The 20844-nt window shown below is 37.1% G+C and overlaps 1 protein-coding gene across 2 annotated transcripts in view; it reads left to right on the top strand.

Annotated features, from left to right (window-relative positions):
- LOC135205348 (uncharacterized) overlaps positions 1-20844 on the top strand; it is a 77191-nt gene that overhangs the window by 17437 nt on the left and 38910 nt on the right. For both annotated transcript variants that reach the window (XM_064235810.1, XM_064235809.1), the window contains exons 7-25: positions 727-931; positions 1141-1387; positions 2235-2394; positions 4017-4149; positions 4473-4579; positions 5014-5163; positions 5927-6074; positions 6608-6822; positions 7671-7880; positions 8214-8390; positions 8696-8883; positions 9394-9511; positions 10873-11290; positions 12152-12301; positions 12979-13088; positions 18802-18964; positions 19349-19488; positions 19661-19822; positions 20232-20418. In XM_064235810.1, coding sequence (XP_064091880.1) covers positions 727-931; positions 1141-1387; positions 2235-2394; positions 4017-4149; positions 4473-4579; positions 5014-5163; positions 5927-6074; positions 6608-6822; positions 7671-7880; positions 8214-8390; positions 8696-8883; positions 9394-9511; positions 10873-11290; positions 12152-12301; positions 12979-13088; positions 18802-18964; positions 19349-19488; positions 19661-19822; positions 20232-20418 — 3388 coding nt within the window. The remainder of the gene's footprint in view (positions 1-726; positions 932-1140; positions 1388-2234; positions 2395-4016; positions 4150-4472; positions 4580-5013; positions 5164-5926; positions 6075-6607; positions 6823-7670; positions 7881-8213; positions 8391-8695; positions 8884-9393; positions 9512-10872; positions 11291-12151; positions 12302-12978; positions 13089-18801; positions 18965-19348; positions 19489-19660; positions 19823-20231; positions 20419-20844) is intronic.

The raw sequence follows: 20844 nt of genomic DNA, 5'->3' as shown, positions 1-20844 counted from the left end.
TCGTGCATATTTACTTTTTCCATTATGTAATACTTTTTGTAGTTATGGAAACTTTGGACAAATTCATATACGTACAGAATTAAGCGTCATGAAGCCATGAATTTCCAAATCCTTAATGCCATATGATGACCATGAAGCTTACATTTTCTGTATCTCATTGTAAGCACAGGTAGTCTATCTTCTTTACTTTCTGCATAATTTTGTGAGAAAAAAAGGATTAATTAATCAAAGTCAGTTTGATGAAGCTCATTTTTAATAAGCTTGATATATTTTTTCATAATCCTGTTGCATTATGATGAATTTAATGACTACTATTCTGTTTATTTTAGTGTTTATTTTTTTGGTTGATGAAAATTTTGTGGTACATTTTTCGGGAGTTTGTTTTCTCTGGATCAGCCCTCTGCTTTATCAGTGAGTCAGCATCGGAGTTTTTCATTAATCAAGTTTACTCTAGAATCAAACAGCTAGGTAACCTTAAGTGGCAGTAGTCAACTTGACACTCCTGGACTCAAAATGAGTCACTTAGCAACTGGGCTCTTCCTGTTAGAATGTAGGACTGGCAAGCCGTCAGTTCAGTTGGTATTTGTTCAACATCTAGAGCCACTTTTGCTTTAAAAGATATTAGAGATTTTGTGCAACAAGCTTTTACTCCTTGTTTTAATGTTCCTATATCACTGCTGAATTGTTCATGTCAAAAAATTCTTACGCCATGTCTTTTGTTGACAGAATTGGGAGTGTCATCACTTATACCAACTTCACGGAGGATTAGATGCAGGTTATAGTGAAGAAATGTTTGAAAGTGAAAATCCTTTGCTCAAGAAAGTTGTGTGTTACCAGAGGATTTCATTGCCTGAAACAGCAAATTTTAGTGCGAATCTGAACATGACTTTAATTAGCATACAGAAATGGGAGCCTAGTGATGGCGATGAGGGTATGTTAATGATTGAGTTTATATTTGTGAAGTTTTTTACTGCATTTTTTGTGCTATAGATATCCAAGATATTTTTATCAACCAGTGTGTTTTATGTAAAGGTCTGATTGAAATGTTTTTGCAAATATTCAATCAGTATTTGATATTTGATATGATCTTCACAGGGTAGCAAAACTTAACAAAACCTTTACACTAATATTGCTTTGCAGAGATATTCAACAAGGTCGAACTGAACGCGAATGGCTTTTCATTGCCACCTGAAGGTGACCCCACCTTCAGAGTTCATCAGATCCTAAGTGATCTTTGCACTAATGCAAGACAGGCAATAACTGTGGAAGCTGTTAGAAGTTATTTCCAGTTGATAGAAGAGATTAAGCGGCTAGAGGCAGATGCTTTGGTTCATGTGTACAGAGAGATCTTTGGGAGGCGCATTTGCTCAGAGCACAGAAGGCTAGAGTAAGTATCAGACTGTGTACAGGTAGTCCTTTACATATACAGGCAGTCCCCAGGTTATGACGGGGGTTCCGTTCTTGAGACGCATAGTAAGCCGAAAATCGCCGTAAGACGGAACATCGTCAAAAATCCTAAGAAAACCTTACTTTTAATGCTTTAGGTGCATTGAAAACTATGTAACCTGCATTCTTATTGCATTTCTCCTCAAAACAACCTTCAAAATATTGATTATTGTGCATTTTTGGTGTCATATTTCATCTGCCAGATCAGCATTGTAGGCGTCGTAACCCTGGAAATAATGTCTGATGAATTTGATTAAGAAGTGCCTTAACCTCGGAATGTCGTAAGCCGAACCTGTCATAACCCGGGGACTGCCTTACATACAAACAAACTTCCCACTTAAAACTTGCAAAGATAATGATAAATATGTATGTATATGGGTTACGTGAACTTTATTCATATATTTCATTGGCACTTTTTTTAAAGAAAGTAAAGGTTTTTGTGTACTGTACAGTTAATATAAAATTTTATTTTTTATTTTGTCTTGATAAATATATTGTGAAACCCTTATAATTTTCTAAGTAAGCAGAGTATTTATTGACACATCTAGCATGTAAAATGCTGCTTGTCCTAAGTTGATATATTAATGAATGTTTACATTGTATATCATGGTATTTGTACAATACCATATCATAATGGCATTTCACATCTTGTAATGTTACATGCTGGAAAGTTAATGAACATCGCCCACCCTTATGGGTTGTTTGTTGAATTCATGGTTTTTATATATGACTTTTTGGGAAAGTTCAGGTCATATGTATTCTCAAAGAAAAATGTTCGTTTTATTAAGGCAACTGTATGCATCTGCCTTACGTACTGTCACAACAGCATCTGCCACAGCTACAAAATGTCAGCTTATGGCATCGGGTACTGCTGAACGTTCTCGCCTGTGGGTGTCGTCTTTGATGAATGTTGAGGAAACAACAGAAGAAGCTCTGGAATCCTGCTCTGTGAGTATTATTGCGAGTCTTTTTTTTATTGCATATTTTGAAGGGGACATGACTAGTACGTGTAAAAGTCCCTTATGCAGTTTTTTTCTTTTTGATCTCTTAGGAGTTTCTCATTGGACAAGTGGGTTATGTGCTCACCTACTGATTCGGTAGTCTGGAGTTCAATTCTCCGCTCTGCCAACGTGGAATCGTAGGAATTTATTTCTGGTGATTAGAAATTCATTTCTCGATATAATGTGGTTCAGATCCCACAATAAGCTGTATGTCCCATTGCTAATTAACCAATTGGTTCCTAGCCTCATAAAAATATCTAGGAGAGATGTTAATCAGCTCAGTGGTCTGGTTAAACTAAGATATACTTAACTTGATCTCTTAAGGAAAGCTTCTGGGTATAATTTTGTTCTGGACATGAAACTATGTATGTATTATATAGCAGCATCGTGCATTTATATGTTTAGTCGTTACTTTTTTTTATTTAATTAGTAAGTAAACCTGTTTGGATCAGCTACTGTGAAAGGTATAGATTAAGCTATTTTTGAGGTGTGGAGTAAAGTTGAATTTCTAATTTTAAATTGAAAGTGATATTTTAGGGTCATTAGGAAAATGCTCTTCGGCAAGTGACATTAAATTACAGTATTATTCACTGTGACAACATTATGATGTAACTCACTGTATCTGCTCTTGGATTATAGACTTAAGCTTGTAGTAAAAGTTACATGTCCATGATAAACTTGAGTGAGGTGCACAATACTTTGATGTACTATGATCTGCCACAAGGTGGATCCAAAGAAGTCTGCAATGATGAAAATAATTACATTTAGAAGGTTTCAGAGAATCTGAGTTAACTTTAAAATGAGACAAGTTAATTCAGTCCATGTACAGGTATAATTGTACAATCAAAATGGATTTAGAATACTTTGAGAAAACCTTTCAATCATGTACTTTGTCATCACTTTGAATATGATATTTTGAGAGCTCCTCCATTTTATTTTTCACACACACACTGACATTAACATCTTCATTTTCACCACCTCCCGTGTAGGACACACAAGATTCTCGCATGGTCACTTGATGTCAACACCACATGCTGACCCAATGAAGTGTAACAGATGTCAAACACCCATGACATTACAGCATTTACTTATTGAGTATTCTTGCTGAAAGCAAAGATTTTTCAATTAATAACATCATAAATTTTTTAAATAAGACAGGTTTCTCAAATAAAGTATAATTTGTTTAAATTAATTAATTAATTAATTTTTTTCTCAGGATTAATCCCTGAGAACCAGCCTGAGAAGAGTCTACTTGAGACTCAGAGGTCTGGAAAAACTAACCCCTATTAATAATAATAACCACCACCTCCAGCACAGTGCAATGCAAAATTCTACCAGCCATGTCTATCGAAAACTTTGACTCCCACAAATCTCCACTCATCTCCAGCCTCCTGTCTCACACAATTCATCCCTGAATGACTTGCTTTCCAAGTCTTCCGGTATCAGAGTTGCCCATGTGACTGTCATGAACTGACGACCTTTGGATGGTGCAAAGGAAATGTCCAAACTACTTAGCAACATTGCATTGTAATATTCACGTTCTTATGCTTGTTTTTATTCTACTTCCAGCAACTACTTGAAGGTTCTCATTGGAAAGATGCTGTGTTAGGGGTAGCAGCCATGGCTGGCAGGGCTGTAAGAAATTCCTGCTGGGGTGAAAGATCACACCAGTGTAATTTTGACAATCCTGGTTGTCCCCAAGGTACGCTACTATGGTTCATATTATTTTGGAAATAAGGGTATGCATTTGTAAATTTCCATTTTACAATCTGTATCGTATTGTGAAATAAAGCATATCTTTATATTAAGTATGGATTGTTAATGAAAAGACAAAGTAACTAAATTAGTTTTCATCCCAGATTTACCTGTTTATTTCATGTTGCAGTGTCTGGTACTGTTTAGACATGCCAGTTTATACAATACAAATACATTTTTTACTGGTTCCTTTGGTTTAGGAAGGCATTTTGATGTTGCTGAAGTTTAGAAGACGCAAAGATGATTAACTGTTTTTGTTTTGCTCCTTAGGAAATACCAGAATCTGTAGTTTGGGACAAAAATTACAAGTTATCATACAGAACCTGGCGAGCCATTTGCCCAGATGTCTAGACCGACGCTCAGAACATAGGAATCAGGTAAGCTAACTTAACGAATTTTTAAATTTCTATACTTATGAGCTACCATATTATAATAATTTTTTGTTAGCTACCATTTTAGATGTTGCCATAATTTCTTAGCAAGTCTGCTGAGCTTGTAAAGATTTTTATTACATGTATATAAAGTTCCTGTTCATTTTATGATCCTCATGCTAGTTTAATTTAAAATAGAATGTTGTATGTTATTGTGTCTGTTCAAAACAATGAATACAGTAGATACTATGCCTTTTCATTCAGGGGGATAGGTAAAATGTTAAAGGTTGCTGAAGCTTGAAAGTTGTGTGTTAGTATTGCTATTATTGAGAATATTTTATACATACTTAAAGTCTGTACAGTATCCCTTAGTTCTGTATCTGATGGGAAGAAAACATTGTGCTGTCAACATTGTAAATTGTTTCATTTGAATTTGACAGCTTCTTCTAGCTATTCGTGGGTTAGGAAACATCGGCATTTACGGACACGACGTGGAAAGGTTACTCATGACGTGTGGCGGACGTGAGGCAGATTATTCTGTTCGTCTAGCTTCTGTGGCAGCAATGAAACATGGCTCGTGCAGTTTGCATGTAAGTTTTCTTCTGCGTAATACTCAGTTTATTTTGTCACGATGACTTCTTTTTTGTAAGATGATTTTATTATATACGTATGCATATGTATTTTTTTTTTGTAAGTTGTAGTTTTGTTAAAAAAATTTAGTTTTGTAGAAGCTTCCAAAATTAAATTATGATGAGTGTGTGTTTGTGCATGTACATATCTATTAATTGACACAAAAATGTAGAATTTTAAGTTTTTTATGAATGTTAATGCATGCATTCTATAACAGACATGATTTTATGAGAAGTAAGATGTTCATTTCATTAGTACACATTAAGTTTAAGATCTTTCTGATATTGTATGAGGAAATTTAGGGTATGCAGAACTCATGGAGCTTTAAAAACAAGTAACTGAAATCCATTGCATAAATATTTTGATATTTTTGGAGAGGCATGAAGATTGATTTGGTAATGCAAATGTGATGGGGAGGAATGAAGAACATTTAGGCAGGGAAGCAGTAGATTTGGGAATAGCAGGACGAAGAGAACAATAAAATCCAGGAAATCATGGAAATGGGAAAGATATGAACGTCCAGATCAGGTAATAACTCATGCAGAATGTGTGAAGGATAGAAGAAAGTTGAGAGAATATATTTTGTGTTTAATCGTATGAAGGGAAAATCTAACTTAAAATCATAAGAACATTTATGGTGATGATGGCACACTGTATCAATCACAAAAACCTAGCTTAGGATTGGATCATGTAATGTACATTTAACTGAATTTCTTCACACAGGTTACCAACTGGTTAAAATGGCAAGCTCTAAATGAGACGGTGGAGGCTGAGCTTCGGATCACAGCTTTCCAATCCTTGTATGCCTGCTCTCCTGTAGAGGCAGAGGCTGTTGCTTTACTGATAACTGAGAAGGAGTCAGACACTCAAGGTATGTGTGGGGTAAAGTTTTACAATTTTTCATGAGAAGATATCTTCACCATTTTTCATTAATACGTATAAATATCCTCACCATTTTTGATTAATGTACGTAATTTATAATTCTTGTGCAGTATAGACATTGACATTATTTTAAAAGGAAGGTTGGTTTATAATTTTCATATAAATAAAGTAAATGTAGTATATGAAATTCCAGATATCAAAAGTTGTTTTTATAGCTTACTAGGAGTAAGTTTCTGTGTAAAGTATAATACAGTAAAATTGTACCTAGTACTACTATTAAGAAATATATTACATTCAAAAGCTTGACAAGAAGTTTATTCCTATTACCCAGAGGTGTACAGTATGCGATATTCTCTATTACTGTTTTTTTTAAGAAAGTACCAAATGCTATCATTTTGGATAAATAAATTCATAGATTAAAATGGAATTTTCATTCATGATCTGTTAATTTAGAAATATAGCTAAAGCATCTTTGAATCCGTTTTGAATTCACTTACTATGTGAGACTGTTTTCCCATTTAGTCAGGTCATACGTCAGTGCCTACGTTAACAATGGGAAGAAACAAGGGGACATCCGTCAGTTTTCTCGCCACATGACCGCAAATTTAACGTCTGTGTTTGGGCTCCCAGAAACGCATTTGGAAACTGACGTTATTTTCCAGAATTCATTTTTACCGCAAAGTCTTTCCTTCAACTTCTCTTCAGAATTACTGAGACAGCTTGGAGGAAGCATTCAGGTGAGATAGACAAAATTGTCAACCTTGTATGTTCTGTATATTTTATTTAAAGGAATAAACAAAAGGAAATACAAAAGATTTTGTAAAGGGAATCACTTGGTAACATTGCTCTGACTGCCCCTCAATCAGGTAAGTAAACAAAGTATGAAAAGATCACCAGACAAACAGTTCAGCATGAGGTATGAAAGAGCAAAAGAGCAAAACAATTTTATAACATACAAATCTATCACTTGTATTGTTGCCTCATTTGTGAGTATGCAAATCTTTTGACACTCAATTTTTTTATAACAATTAGCCAGTGAACATCTCTGGACTGATTAGCAGCTAGGACCCTTGGTTCTATAAGGGTAAGAACTTTACTTTTCTTGTAGCCTAGGCTTGTCTACAAGAAATAAGTTGGGTTGGGAAGTGGAACATCATATATAAATGATCAGTTTGTATACAAAATATATTTTTTGTAAAATTAAATTTTGAATACTATGTGTGAAACCTTTAATGGGATACTGCCTAAATTAATTTAGGTTATGCACTGTTGGCAATAATTAAAGTCCTTTGCAGCCGGCAGTGTCGTATTAAAATCCTGCCTTTGCTTTTCATCCATTCTTTTTCAGCTTTTCTCACCGATCTTTCTGATGTATCATACTTTGTTCTACTCCACTTTCACAGCTTATTAAAAACTAAATTGGTTGAATGAAGAAATTACTTTAGAACAGTAAAAGAATTATGGGCAGATCAATTAGACACCAAATATTATTTAGCTTCAGTGCATTTCAAAGAAATTTTTAAAATGCTCTTTAGTTGATGAATCTTCTGGTTTTTGTAAAGCTACAGTACTTTGTTCTTTGCAGTTTGGTGGGAGACTAGAAAACATGGAAGAAGTTCTACAGTCTGTCTTTGGACATGATAATTCTGCAGGAAATAATTTTCTAGAATGGGTAGGCGTCTTACTTCACAAAGCTCAGGAGATTTTCACATCTGCTTCAGAAGACTTTATTAAGGAACATGAAAGGGATAAACGTAGCTTTGATGTGTCTGATGTCAGGAATTTGTTGCGGAAGGTAAGGAGGAAAATATGTTGTGGTTAAAGTTGCGTACTTAAATGTAATTCTGGGATGCAAGATCAGGAAGTCTTTGAATACTTTTATTTAAATTAAATGTTCTTTTAAATGCCACTGTGATGATGCTGTTCTGTGATATTTTTACTGCAAATGAAAGCATTTAAAGACGACCAAGTGTCTATGTAAGTAAGTCCAAAAGAGGTTCTCAACATAGTCATTCAAATTGAAGGAGGTTTTTTTCTTGGAATCATACTTGCATTCCTAGACCTCGTAGCAAGAGCTATGATTAATCTAAAGAGATAACTCACTACAGCAGCAGGTTCTCTACTTCAGGTAAAGAAGAAGGCCATAACTATTTTTAAGGGCTGGATATTTGCTGGGATTGGAGGTGCTGATCATTATTTCAACACCTTCAACTTCGACCCTTTTGCTGTTGAATGGGGAGAACTCCTTGACGACTGGATGGAACTATTCCTGGAAGCATCATATTCGTTTCTCCTAAACTCAAATGTAGGCAGTTTGTGTTCAGTGTCAAGTTTTGTCTTTTATCAATAATGATTATATTTTATGCGTCGAATACTGTAATGTGACATGTATATATTGAGTAAAAACTTCCCCAATTTATTGTGCTTAGAAGTTACAGTATTTGCAAATCCCTGGAAGCATGATGTATACAATAATCAGAAGCTATCTTGAATTACGTAACATGTTGGAACATTAATGTTATGGTAGTCAAGATTTATAGTTTTTGTTAAGTATGATATTGTATATTCTAGTATAAAGAAAGTGAATGAAGAATACTATCTCCCCAACAGGTTGAGACAACGAATGCATGGGTAAGTCGAGATGAAACACTCTCTTGCTGGGGGATGATGGGATTCCCAATCACACTCCATAAGAAGGAAGGATTCGTGTACAGTGCAGCAGGAAGCTCCCGAGTGAATCTGCTCAGCTTGATAAGAAACCCAAGTTCATCTAGTTTAGATTTGGAGGTGGCCGCAAGGTAGTACAGTAATTTGGCAACTATTACTAGAAGTAACAGATTGGCATTCAAAAAATTTTTAAATAAAAAATAAAATTGATAAAGTTTTGGACACCTTAGTGCATATTGGGGTATAAATATTCATGTTTTATTTAATTGAAAGAATTAAGGAAATATTATGTTTACCATTCTACCATTCTCCTTCATTATGTTCTTGATATACTGTACAACAGAATAGCTCGAAATAATCTTTAGCATGCACCCTGTTCTTTTGAATACTTTTAGGGTAATCTGCTTCAGGTATTAGTAATAATAAGAAAAATATTCTGGACAAATGTCTTTGGTGGCATTTATTTGCTCATTTTTTATATTCAATAATTTTATAGTTATAGCCAAAGTTCCTGATCCGTACACATTTTCAGATCATACTATGGCCTTGCAAATATTTCCTCTTCTGTTTATAAGCCTAAACATTGACTCAGTTCTTAGTATTACTTGGTAATTGAAATTTGTCTTTGAATTGCATTTCAGTGTTGGTACTTACTCTTCTTCTTATTTGGAATTGACTTCTTTATCTGGAACTGTTGTTGCGGAATATTCAAATGCAAGAAGCACAGCCTTTGATGTGTCGGCTAACTTGAAAATTCAGGTAAGGTGGCACTGTGTAAGTTTTCTGAAATAATTTGCTTAAACTTTCATTAAGATCATCTCATAATTCTGTGATCCAGAGTTTTATTATGTAAAGATCAATGAAAATAGTACTACAGTGGTCCCCCAGTATTCGCGGGGGATGCGTACCAGACCCCCCATGAATAGTTAGAACCCACAAATAGTTGGAACCCCTATAAAAATGCTTAAAACCTCCTATTTTCTTAGTTAAAACTCAAGAAAAGCCTACTAAAAATATTTAGACCTGGTTTTTTTAATAGTTTTATCACAAAAAAGTGCATTTTATGATGAAATTGATAAGAAAACCAGGAATTTGTGGATATTTCTCATAGAAAATACCGCAAATAGGCGAATTTTCTGCGAATAATGTGGGGAAGTGTTCCAGAGAGAAATCGGCAAATGTGTGAGTCCGTGAATCCGGAGGACGCGAATACGGGGGGTCCACTCTATAATGAATACTTTGAATTCTAGTACACAGTAAATGCATTTGTGAGATCATTTTAGTATAAGTTTGCTAAAAGTTGTCGACTTTTTTAACTGTTTTTATCAATAAAAGTACTTATTTTAACTGAAAAGATTTTGGGAAGTTAACATCATATGTTTGAGGGCATCTCTTAGCCTTCCTATATGAAAATAAGTACCTGTAAGGCTACTTTTAAATTTGTTTGCTAGTTAGTGCATAATGCTTAGAAGAGTCTTATGAATACTTAGAAGAGGTTTAGGGTAGTTCACAGATCCGGGGACAGATCTGACAATTCCAGAACCATTACTCCAAATAACAAAATGCATAGAATAAAAGTTGTCCAGAATTCCAAAATATACCAGAAAAGTCACTTATTCGACTATTTTACGCCAAAATACCATCCGCCGATATTTCCCGTGACTAATAGTTTTATCACAAAAAGTGCATTTTATGATGAAATTGATAAAAAAAACCAGGAATTTGTAGATATTTCTCATAGAAAAATACCGCAAATATGCAAATTTTCCGCGAATAATGGGGGGAAACGTTCCCGATAGAAATCCGCAAATGTGTCAGTCTGCGAATCTGGAGAACACGAATACGGGGGGTCCGCTGTATATATACATACTATTACGTATTGTATATTATATATAGTCATTAAAAAATCCCGAAGCGTGCTGTGAAGTGCCTCAGTTGCAGTGATGCATGATGAGTTCTAGTGATTGTGAGTTGTTTGCAAGTTAAGTTTCCCAGTCTTGGATAGCTAAGTTACTGTTTCTCATATGAAAAACAGGAGACTGACTTTTTCAACACATGACAGCCTCTTGAATAATTAATAGTAAACATTGAATGAATATAATAGAATAAGTTCTTTATAGGGAACAGACAGTGCTGAGCTGAAGATAGATATACCTCATGGCGTGTTTCAAGGTGACGCATCCAGTGTTGTCCGTCGTCTCAAATCAGAGCCATTCGAATCGGACGAGGATTCTCTCGGTAAAATAACAAAGGAAGGTCTCAATGAACTTTTGAGTGACAGAATGAGGTGCTCCCCTCCAGGCACTGGGAGTGAATTCCAGGAAGATGATGACACTAAGAGATTCAGAAGCCCTGGAGGTTATAGGATTAAGAGCAGCTGCAAAAGGCAGTTCCAACAAGTTGTTGGTCTAAATGCCTTCGAAACATCGTTTATGACACAAGGACCTCATGAAGTGATGCTTGAAAAGAGAAAGTTTGTAGAGAAGTCAGAGGAGAGCATCACTGGATATAGGATTGGTTTTTCTTCCAAGAACCCAGGTAGGAAGTCATTTTTTAGCATTATACCTCCAAAGCTTTATATGTCATATGTAAGTCACAGAATGTAACTTATTTTTAGTTCACTTAATTTTTGTATATGCAGAGATATTTTTTAAGGGAACTGGTTTTTGCTGGAAATTGTTAAAGATTGGTAGTATATAGTGAATGTTTACTATATAATTCTCAATGAAATTTTTAGAAAGAAATCATATCTGCAATTTTTCATAAACTTGATAATATTTGGTTTTGTAGATTGTCATTGTACTTTACCATTAATTTTGCTGTGTCCATGTCAACATTGTTACTGTTGAACCTTGTTTAAATTTATTTCTATCTATTCAAGTTAGTAACATATGGTAAATGAATTCGAAATTTAAAAAAAAAATGTAAATAAGAAAAGGAATTAAGCGATGAAAATCTGAGGATAAGTGGCCAAACCTCAATCATGATATTCAGTGGAGCTGTTATACACTTGTTATTTTTATTTCTTTGTAACATCTCAGCTTTAGATATTTCATTAGCAACTCATTACAGACAAAATATTTACACCTGTTTACAAAATCATTATTTTGTAAAACGGGAAAATTGCCATAAGGTTTGTGTTATACATACGTATTTTAAAGTGTAATATTAATGCAATCCTAGAACTTGTGTTATTAATATTTGCTCTTACATTTTTCATTAAAAAAATTTTTTTATGTTATAACATTGATCTAAAATCTTTTGGTAATGGAGAATGTAATTGGTATTGGTGTGTTTTTTTTTTTTTCTTTTTTTTTTGCAATTTTATTGAAGTTGGTAAAGGTTTATTAATCATTCTCAATTCTATTGATATAATGTCATCGGTCATTTGGTTTTCAGGTGTCAATTCTGTATTCCTGGATATATATGTCGAAGCAGATGGAGCAAGTGTGGAACAGAAGATGGGGATAGTGTTTGGCTTGACATATAGTCCACACTTCACAATCAAAGTACTTCTTCAAACTCAACAGCTTATTGCATCTGGAGAAGGTATAAATTTTAGATTTATTTCTTGAGGATGTGTGTTTCAAGAAATTTTGGGTTATGCTGGTGCCTGTTATTGCATTTATATCTGAGGATGTAAGTCATTCCGAGAATTTAAAAGCATTTCAAAATAACTTTTATGGTTGATCATCTCCACCGTTGTAAAATTCTTGCTCTTGCTGACTTAAAGTTGCTGTAAATTTGCTAGTCACAGCCTCTGCACTCAAATGTGCAAACTTATGGTGATGACTCTGATACATTCCACCTAAATGTAGATGTACAAGAATGATTGCTGTGATAATGATTGAAAAGCAGATGGGCTGAATCTGGCCGCACAAATTGCTTCTGCATTTGAATTCAGTAGTATTGTAACTTACCCTAAAAGTTAGCATGCTTCTGGATTATATCAGAAAAAGACTATATACAGTATTCAAACCTTGACCACTTTTAGAAATTATGTCACAATATATTCTCACTAGTCCTGGTAGTATCATTGGTTGCTTGTAACATATCTGGCATCAGAAACTAAGCTTAGTGTAGAATGAGTTAAGAAGGGACATCACTCAGATTCATAAAGTTTCATTAATGCAGAATATGCAAGTGATCTAATTACTCATCTAAGGATTCAGAGTATTACTTTACCCGATAGTTTGTCAGCATGATAACTCAACATTTTCTTTCAGTTTCCATCGTGAATGATCCAAATCTGAAACGCTTCGAAGGCCACTTGAATATTGGAAGATCTGAATATGGAATTAAAGCAGAACTACTGTTGGTTAAAGATGGGGGTCAGGTAAGGATGAGTTACTTTTACATAGCTTTCTGGGCTCAGCCTGTGTCGCTCCGTGAAATGCTTCCTTTAGTGTTCATTTCTAAGGTAAAATATTGCTATAATTACCAGAGAAAAACTAAAATCATAATGCCAGAATAGACTGGCTTGCTCACCTTTAATAAAGGTGTCTGTATGGTATCTGGGGCGAGTGGAAACCACTACCAGAGGTCCCTTGCCATTTAGGTTCTCCCTTCCTCAATATCCCTCGTCTACAGAGGGGCCGATCCAAGGCCCCGCTACCCGCTACTACTACGACTAGCGCCTTTGTTTTCATTCCTGTAGATAGTACCCAAGCTGGGCCAAAAAGGGTTTGGAAGAAAAGTGGGGTGGGATTTCACTGGGCGACACAGGTCCTTGCCCAGAAATAGATTTTTCCTTCGTCAAAATCCCTTTTCTGGGCTCATCCTGTGTCGCTCCATGAAATAATGCCAGAGAATTGGCTCCACCAGCTTGGAAAAGTGTAGATAATCAATAATTACAGATGAAATAAAACTCAATTAGAGTTAAATACTATAATATAAGTAATAAATGATCACAATAAACAACAAAATACAAGTGTTCTAGAGTTTCAATGAGCCTTAAAATTAACTTATCTACACTGTGGGGTTAAACAACCCATAAAAGGTCCAAATAACACACACCAGTAACAAACCATTACAATGGAAATTAGACCCAGATACAAACATATATACAATACAAATGATACATATATACAGAAAGTGCTATCCAAGGTAAAGTAACGACCGAGCTATGGCAAGAATGCTAGTGAGGCAGGTAGGAGAGAGAGAGATGTAAGAGAGATATAGGCTATATAACTACTTATTATTAATTATGCAATGTCAGGGGAAACTGTGTTTCCAGCTGCCACTACTGGAAATTTAAGGGCCTCTAAAGACTTCAAGTAGTGGTGCTTAAATACTGTCGGAGATTTCCAGCCTGTGTACTTCTTAAGATCGTCAAAATTCATATGTTGAAAATAATTAATGGAGGTGGCTACTGCCCTAACATCATGCGCCCTTGGAAAGGATTCCGGGTTAGCTTGTTTTATGAAATACAAAATTTGTTGTCTAATCCCTTTTAGGGAAATAGTTCCGCCTTTTTCCCTAATGAACAAGGGGCCTGAAGATATCAGGGCAGTCCTGTTTAAATATGCTCTTAGAGAATTAACTGGACATAGGGATGGGTCTTGGGGAAGTGGGACAGTCTTCCATGGGGCCCATCTATTTGTGGATCCTCATTTTTAGCTAGAAATTGACGATCTGGTGATAGAAGTAGTTCTCCTGTAGGGAGAAATTCAATATGATCTGATTCCCTAGAGAGGGCCGACAGTTCAGAAATTCTGGCGCCTTAGGCTAAACTTATTAGGAATAACGTTTTCCTTAAGAGGGGTATATAATTAAATGAGTCATAATTAGTGTCAGAAGCCAATTTAAGGACATCGTTTAAAAACCATGAGACCGTCCTGGGCCTCTCAGATGGTCTGAGTCTTGCACAAGCTCTTGGAATGGAGGAAAAGTACGAATCTGTTAGATCTATATTGAAACCAAATTGGAAGATCTTCTTAAGAGCTGATTTGGTAGTAGTAATTGTACTAGCTGCTAGACCTTTTTCGAACAAGGTTCTGAAAAAGGTTATGGCCAGATTCGTGGACATGGTTTGTGCATCTGAGTCCTTTAAAAATATTGCTAGTTTCTTAACAGCTGAGTCATATTGACGCAAGGTCGATTCTCGTTTGTCAGATTCTAAGAACAGGATGTTCTGAGGATCTCTGTTGTATCTTTCTGAACTGCAAACTTCTTAAAGTTCATAAAGTTAGGACTTTCTGAATTCCTGAGGAAGCGGACACAGTCCGCATTTGAACCAACTGCGTCAGTTTGGGATTGGGAATCTGTTGAGGCCGGAGTCCTAATTCCAATAGTAGAGGGAACCAATTGCTCTTGGGCCAATTGGGGGCTACTAGTGCAATGTGACCCTTGAACATCCTGAGCTTGTTCAGGACTTTCAGGAGTAGATTCACTGGAGGAAAGAGGTAAATTCTCTTCCATACATTCCAATCTATAGCCATAGCGTCCGTGGCGTAGGCCAGAGGGTCCAGGTTGGGAGCCACATAACAAGGGAGTCTGTGGTTCGACTCTGTGGCAAAGAGATCCACCTGAAGTCCTGGTACCTGTTGACAGATCCATCTGAATGACTCCTTGTCCAATGTCCACTCCGATTCTAGCGGGACGGATCGTGATAGGGCGTCTGCCACCACGTTTCTGACTCCTGCTAGGTGGGTGGCTGACAGGTGCCATTTGTTCTTGTCTGCTAAGGCAAATATGGCTATCATGACATGGTTCACGTGGCTCGATTTGGAGCCACCCCTGTTTATGCAGTGGGCTACTACCGCACTGTCCAATACCAACTTGATATGAGACTTCTTGGCTGGTCGTAGCCTTTTCAGGGTGAGAAACACTGCCATAGCTTCCAGTACATTGATGTGTAGCTGGCGGAATGTTAGAGACCAGGTTCCCTGTACCTTTTTGTACTGTGAGTAACCGCCCCAGCCGCTTAGTGAGGCATCTGTGTGGACTACTAGACGGAGGAAATTGCAAGGGTATTGTCTTTGACAGATTCTTGATTTCCATCCAAGGGCGGAGCCTCTTGTGTAAGAGTGCTGGAATGGGAGCCATTTTGTCCCGGGATCTCCGGTTTGCTTTCAAGCGCCAAACCCGGTTTATATCCTTTAGTTTGGCTTTCAGCAGAACGTCCATTACTGATGCAAATTGGAGTGATCCTAGGATTCTTTCTTGGTTCCTCCGGGATGTCTGTTTGTTTTTGAGAAATTGCCTTGTGGCCTTGGCTATTTTTCTTCTCTTCAACGGCGGAATTGATAGAGTATGAGAGTTTAAGTCCCATTGGATTCCTAGCCACTGGAAACGTGACTCCGCTGTCAGCCGAGACTTGGTTTTGTTTATCTGGAACCCTAAATGTTCCAGAAACAGAATTACCTTGACCGTCGCCTTTTGGCATTCTTCGATACTTGTGGCCCATACAAGCCAATCGTCCAGATAGGCTACTAACATTATTCCCTGAGTTCTCAACTCCTGTACTACTGTTTCCGCCAACTTGGTGATTATTCTGGGTGCTATGTTGAGCCCGAATGACATTACTCTGAAGGAGTAAGCCTTCTTTCCTGTTTGAAGCCTAGGAATGGGCGGAAGTGTCTTGCTATTGGGACATGATAGTAGGCATCTGTAAGATCTATAGAGGTGGTGACAGCCCCACGGGGAAGTAACGTCCGCACCTGTGAAACGGTCAGCATTCGAAACTTGTCGCAATGAATGAATGAGTTCAGATGGGACAAGTCTAGAATTATTCTTAATTTGTTTGAGTCTTTCTTTGGCACGCTGAACAAGCGCCCTTGAAACTTTAAGTATCTGACTCTTGATACTACCCTCTTTTGAAGAAGTTCTTGAGTATACTCTACCAACTCCGCTGTTGGTTTTTGGTAAAAGGTGTTGGATGGAGGAGGACCTTGAAGCCAACTCCACCCTAGACCTTTGGTCACAATGCTCTGTGCCCAATTGCTGAACCCCCATCGATGTCGATAGAGGTACAGCCTCCCTCCTACCTGGGGATTCTTACTGGTTTGCTGACGGGCGACCACCTCGTGCTCCCTGAAAACCCTTACCCCGGTTGGTGGCTCTTCCAGCGCCCCGGTGATGGGAGGGACCCCTACCTCTGCTGCCTCTAGTGAACCTATTGAACGGTTGAAAGGACTGAGATTCATAGGTCGCATTAAAGGCCGAAGAAACTGCAAAAGAAGTCGAAGCCTGGGATTGTGCTGGTTGGGTCAACAGCACAAACTGCTGTTGCGGCTGTGCCTTGGATGTTGACGGTTGAGGTACTTGGGGTACCAGAACCGCCTGCATTAGAGTCTGTTGGGGAGCCTGGAAGGGCTGGAACTTCCTAGGTCTCTTTTTTGATTTGGGATTTGATCCAGTAGACTCGGGTTTGCATTTGGGCATGAGTCCCCAACGAATCTTCAGGCTCTGGTTTACCCTAACTGCTTCGAACAGAACCTCATTCACAGCGGTGGCGGGGAAGAGGTCCGTGCCCCATATGGATGAGGCGATCAATTTGTTCGGTTCATGGCGGATAGTAGCTTCCGCCAGAACATGTTTCCGACAGCTACGCCGCGCTACCATAAAATCATACAAGTCACACTGCATTGTATGCAGTAGTGACTTAGTCATGATTTTAAATAGTGTCTCTTGTCCATAGATAAGAGATGCCATCTCGGTCATCGTTAGCGAACTGAGGGACCTGCTAAGCCTCATCCTAGCGTAGTATTCCGCTTGAATTAGGGCTTCTGACAGTCTAGGCAACCTCTCGCTGAACAGCGTGTTACCGTAGTCCGGCTTGAGTTTGCCCACTGAAAAGGTGGCAGGAGCGTCAGAGTAGAACTCCGCTGATCCTGAGAGCAGAAGGGAAGTCGGTTCTGTCTCCCGGAGCTGAGGCATAGGCTCGTCTTTCAGGACTGCCTGGGCTGTTGCCTCTGTCACTTTTGAGATGAATGGCAACGGAGTGTCCTCATTTACTGTGAAAATTGTAAATGGGCTCTTGAATGCAGTAACATTTGTATTTATGCATTCCCATTCATCAAGATTCCGGCGCCAAGCTTGTTGAGCTTGGTCCTGGGGGAGGATTACTGTTTCCTTCGGGACTTTATCCTCCCTGCTCATGGCGGCAACCGTTAAACGGACATAGCCAAAGAAAGGGGGTTGGAGTCCCTCAGGATAGAACTCGAAGTCCTCTAGCCTTCGAGTTCCACAACCCTCAATGGTCCCTTTTTTGTGCATCTGCATAAATTTCCAGACACTCGAAGCATTTTACAATATTAATGGATGCTACTACTATGTGGCCTGCTCTGTGATAAGTCTCCTTCAGGTATGAGGTAACACTTAGGATCACTTCTTGTGTGTCTGCGGACTTGTTAGTAGCTCATGATATTTCCTCAATTGTTGGATTCTGTGTGATAACTTTTCACTCATTTTTAATTTCAAATTATTCATTGAAGAAATTTGACAATTTTCAAGAAATTTTGCAAATTTGTGTTCGAACAGTGGAGGTTTATATCACTGGTTCAGATTTTACAAGTAAGTAGTGTCCATTACATATCTAAAGTCTTGCTCAAATATTTGAGGGAGGTATTTACTCTACATTCATGTATAATTATCTTTGCTCTTATATACTTTTCACTTTACAACTGAAATCTGTTAGAAATATTTCATAAGTAGAAACATTGTTTCAGTACTGTGAAACTTAATAACTGTTGCATTTACAATTATATATTTATAATACTATGTGATTGTAATGGAGGGGAGATATAGGACTTGATTGTTGAAGCAGACTAACTTAGCAGTGAGTAAATTTTCTGAAATTTTAAAGAATTGTCTACTGTATTTTCATCTTTAATTGGGAGTTGTCGTTTAAGATAATTGAATTTCAAAAGCCTGATGGAGCTGCTAGTTTGTGAAAATTTGTTAAGTAATTAAAGAAGATTCAGGAATGCAGAAAGTTTGTGAAACTGACGTAAGTAACAGTGGTTAACAATTGCTGTAGTATCTTACTAAGTTTTCATTTGTAGCTATTTTTTTTGTAAAAGAGCAAATATGTTTTCATTTTTAAGGTTAGTGTAAAACCACGACTTGTCATCAGCTATCCAGCAAACCAAGAAGACGCCCTTCTTGAAGGGTACGTGGCACATTATTCATCTGATAAAGTGAGCAGTTTATCCCTTGATCTCTATACAGAGGGGACTCTCAGAAACCTCTTGGATGTTGCTATAAAAGGTTGGTCTATAGACACATGTTATCAAAGTTGATTTTCATAGTATTAATGTGTGGAAAACTTTCTGGGAGTCATATTGTCCATGTTGTAAGGTGTGGCCTTTCAAGTTATACGATGCATATTGTAGAGGAATACATATATTTCTTTCAAAATGTGTGTGCACAGAGTTTCAATCAATATATGTACAGTTTTTCTTAATGGGCAGTAGGAGTCTTTCTCCATGATCTACTGTTCATTTATGATTTTACAACTTCAGCTCTTGTGTTTGAGCTGCACAAACCACATTTGATCTTTTATAATTGTTTAATGTTTCAAACAAGCAAAAAATCATTTGTATCATCACTTACTGAAATGAAATACTTATGAATAACTCAAATTTTTTTTAGGCACAGCAGAGTACAGAGCTCCAAAAGGAAGAGGAAAGGTGTTAACATTCAAGAATGTTCATCTGTCAACACCTCACTTTTCACTGGGCTTAGAATCTACATTTTCTTTAAAGGATAACACCATCGAATCTAAAGTACAGGTATGATGTTAATGTCGTGTAGTAAGTTAATCCACAAAATTCATCAGTAATGAATTCAGGTAGTCATGAAATTTTGAGTTCTCATTTTCATGCACTATGCAGTACTGTACTGACTTCATATACACTGTTTTGCAAACTGAAACTTTGTTAAGAACTTTGGAGTGTTTTACAGGCAACTTGGAATGGGCACTTAGTGGTCCTGGAAGGCAGCTTCAGCGATCTTGGTTCGGGACATGACGACCAGCACTATGCAGTGAACCTTCAGTTGCTTCTTCCCGAGAAGCCAAACTTCGACACTAAAATATCTTGTATTACCCAGGTTTATGCCTCAGAGGTGTGTTAAGGCAGTTTTCGTTATTTGTCTTAAGGTCTGTTTTGAATATCCTTATGTCTGTGCCAGAGCTCACATTCTTTTCTCACTCTGTAACTTTTAGGAGACCCTCCAAAGCCTTGAAATTTTTTAAGCTTTTTAATTTCCATAAATTTCTATTTTTCCATTAAAGGCTCTGGAGATAAAGCTCACACAGTATAATGAGAAAAAAATAATGTAATTTCCTGATATCCCTGATATTAGTCTAGAAACTGGGTCAGACTTTGTTATGTAAGAACTCTGCAAAGATTGTTACCATTTTTTGGAGACTAAATTTTGTGTCGTTTACATTTTGATGCTTCTTGCATATTAACTGCATGTTAAACTTTATGAGAAGCCTCTGTAATATGCATAATGACCCATTTCTTTCAAGGTAACTAACAATGTTACCCTTATCGTTGGAGGAGGAGACACACAACGAGAATTTAAAGCCTTTCACTCCACTTTCTGGAGAGTCACGAACCCAGTTTCACCTCCTCTCCTGAATCACGAAAACTCTACCATAGCAGAGGAAACTACTCTGCCAGGTCTTGCAGCAAGGATTGTTAATAAACTGCAGGGTATGTATGTAGACTTCGGTCATTTTTAATGAGAACCGTGTGCTTCTTCATTTTTAGGGTACCAGATAACTTTAACTACAAAACTGTATATTGATCCTAATCTCATTCTGTCTAGGACACAGTATCCTATTTAAATTGTGCTAGCAAGCCTTGATCCTCAGCCCCTTGAAATGAATATATTTCTACATATATAAACAAATCAAGAATAGAATCATTCAGTTCATCCCCTTCATTTGTATCCTGTTCTACAAAACCCTACTATTGATGGTAATATGTATAATATTAATTGCATACTATTTATTTTGAATGGACATTTTTCTGATGTACAACTGTTCATAGACAAAATAACTTTACCTCTCCCACCTCCTGTTTTAACCTTGATTGTATTTTATCCTTTTTTTTTTTGCTGTAAACAAGATTTTAACC

This window comes from Macrobrachium nipponense, chromosome 49 (genome assembly GCF_015104395.2).
Source record: "Macrobrachium nipponense isolate FS-2020 chromosome 49, ASM1510439v2, whole genome shotgun sequence".
Lineage (NCBI taxonomy): Eukaryota > Metazoa > Arthropoda > Malacostraca > Decapoda > Palaemonidae > Macrobrachium > Macrobrachium nipponense.
This window is presented reverse-complemented; position numbering and strand designations above follow the sequence as displayed.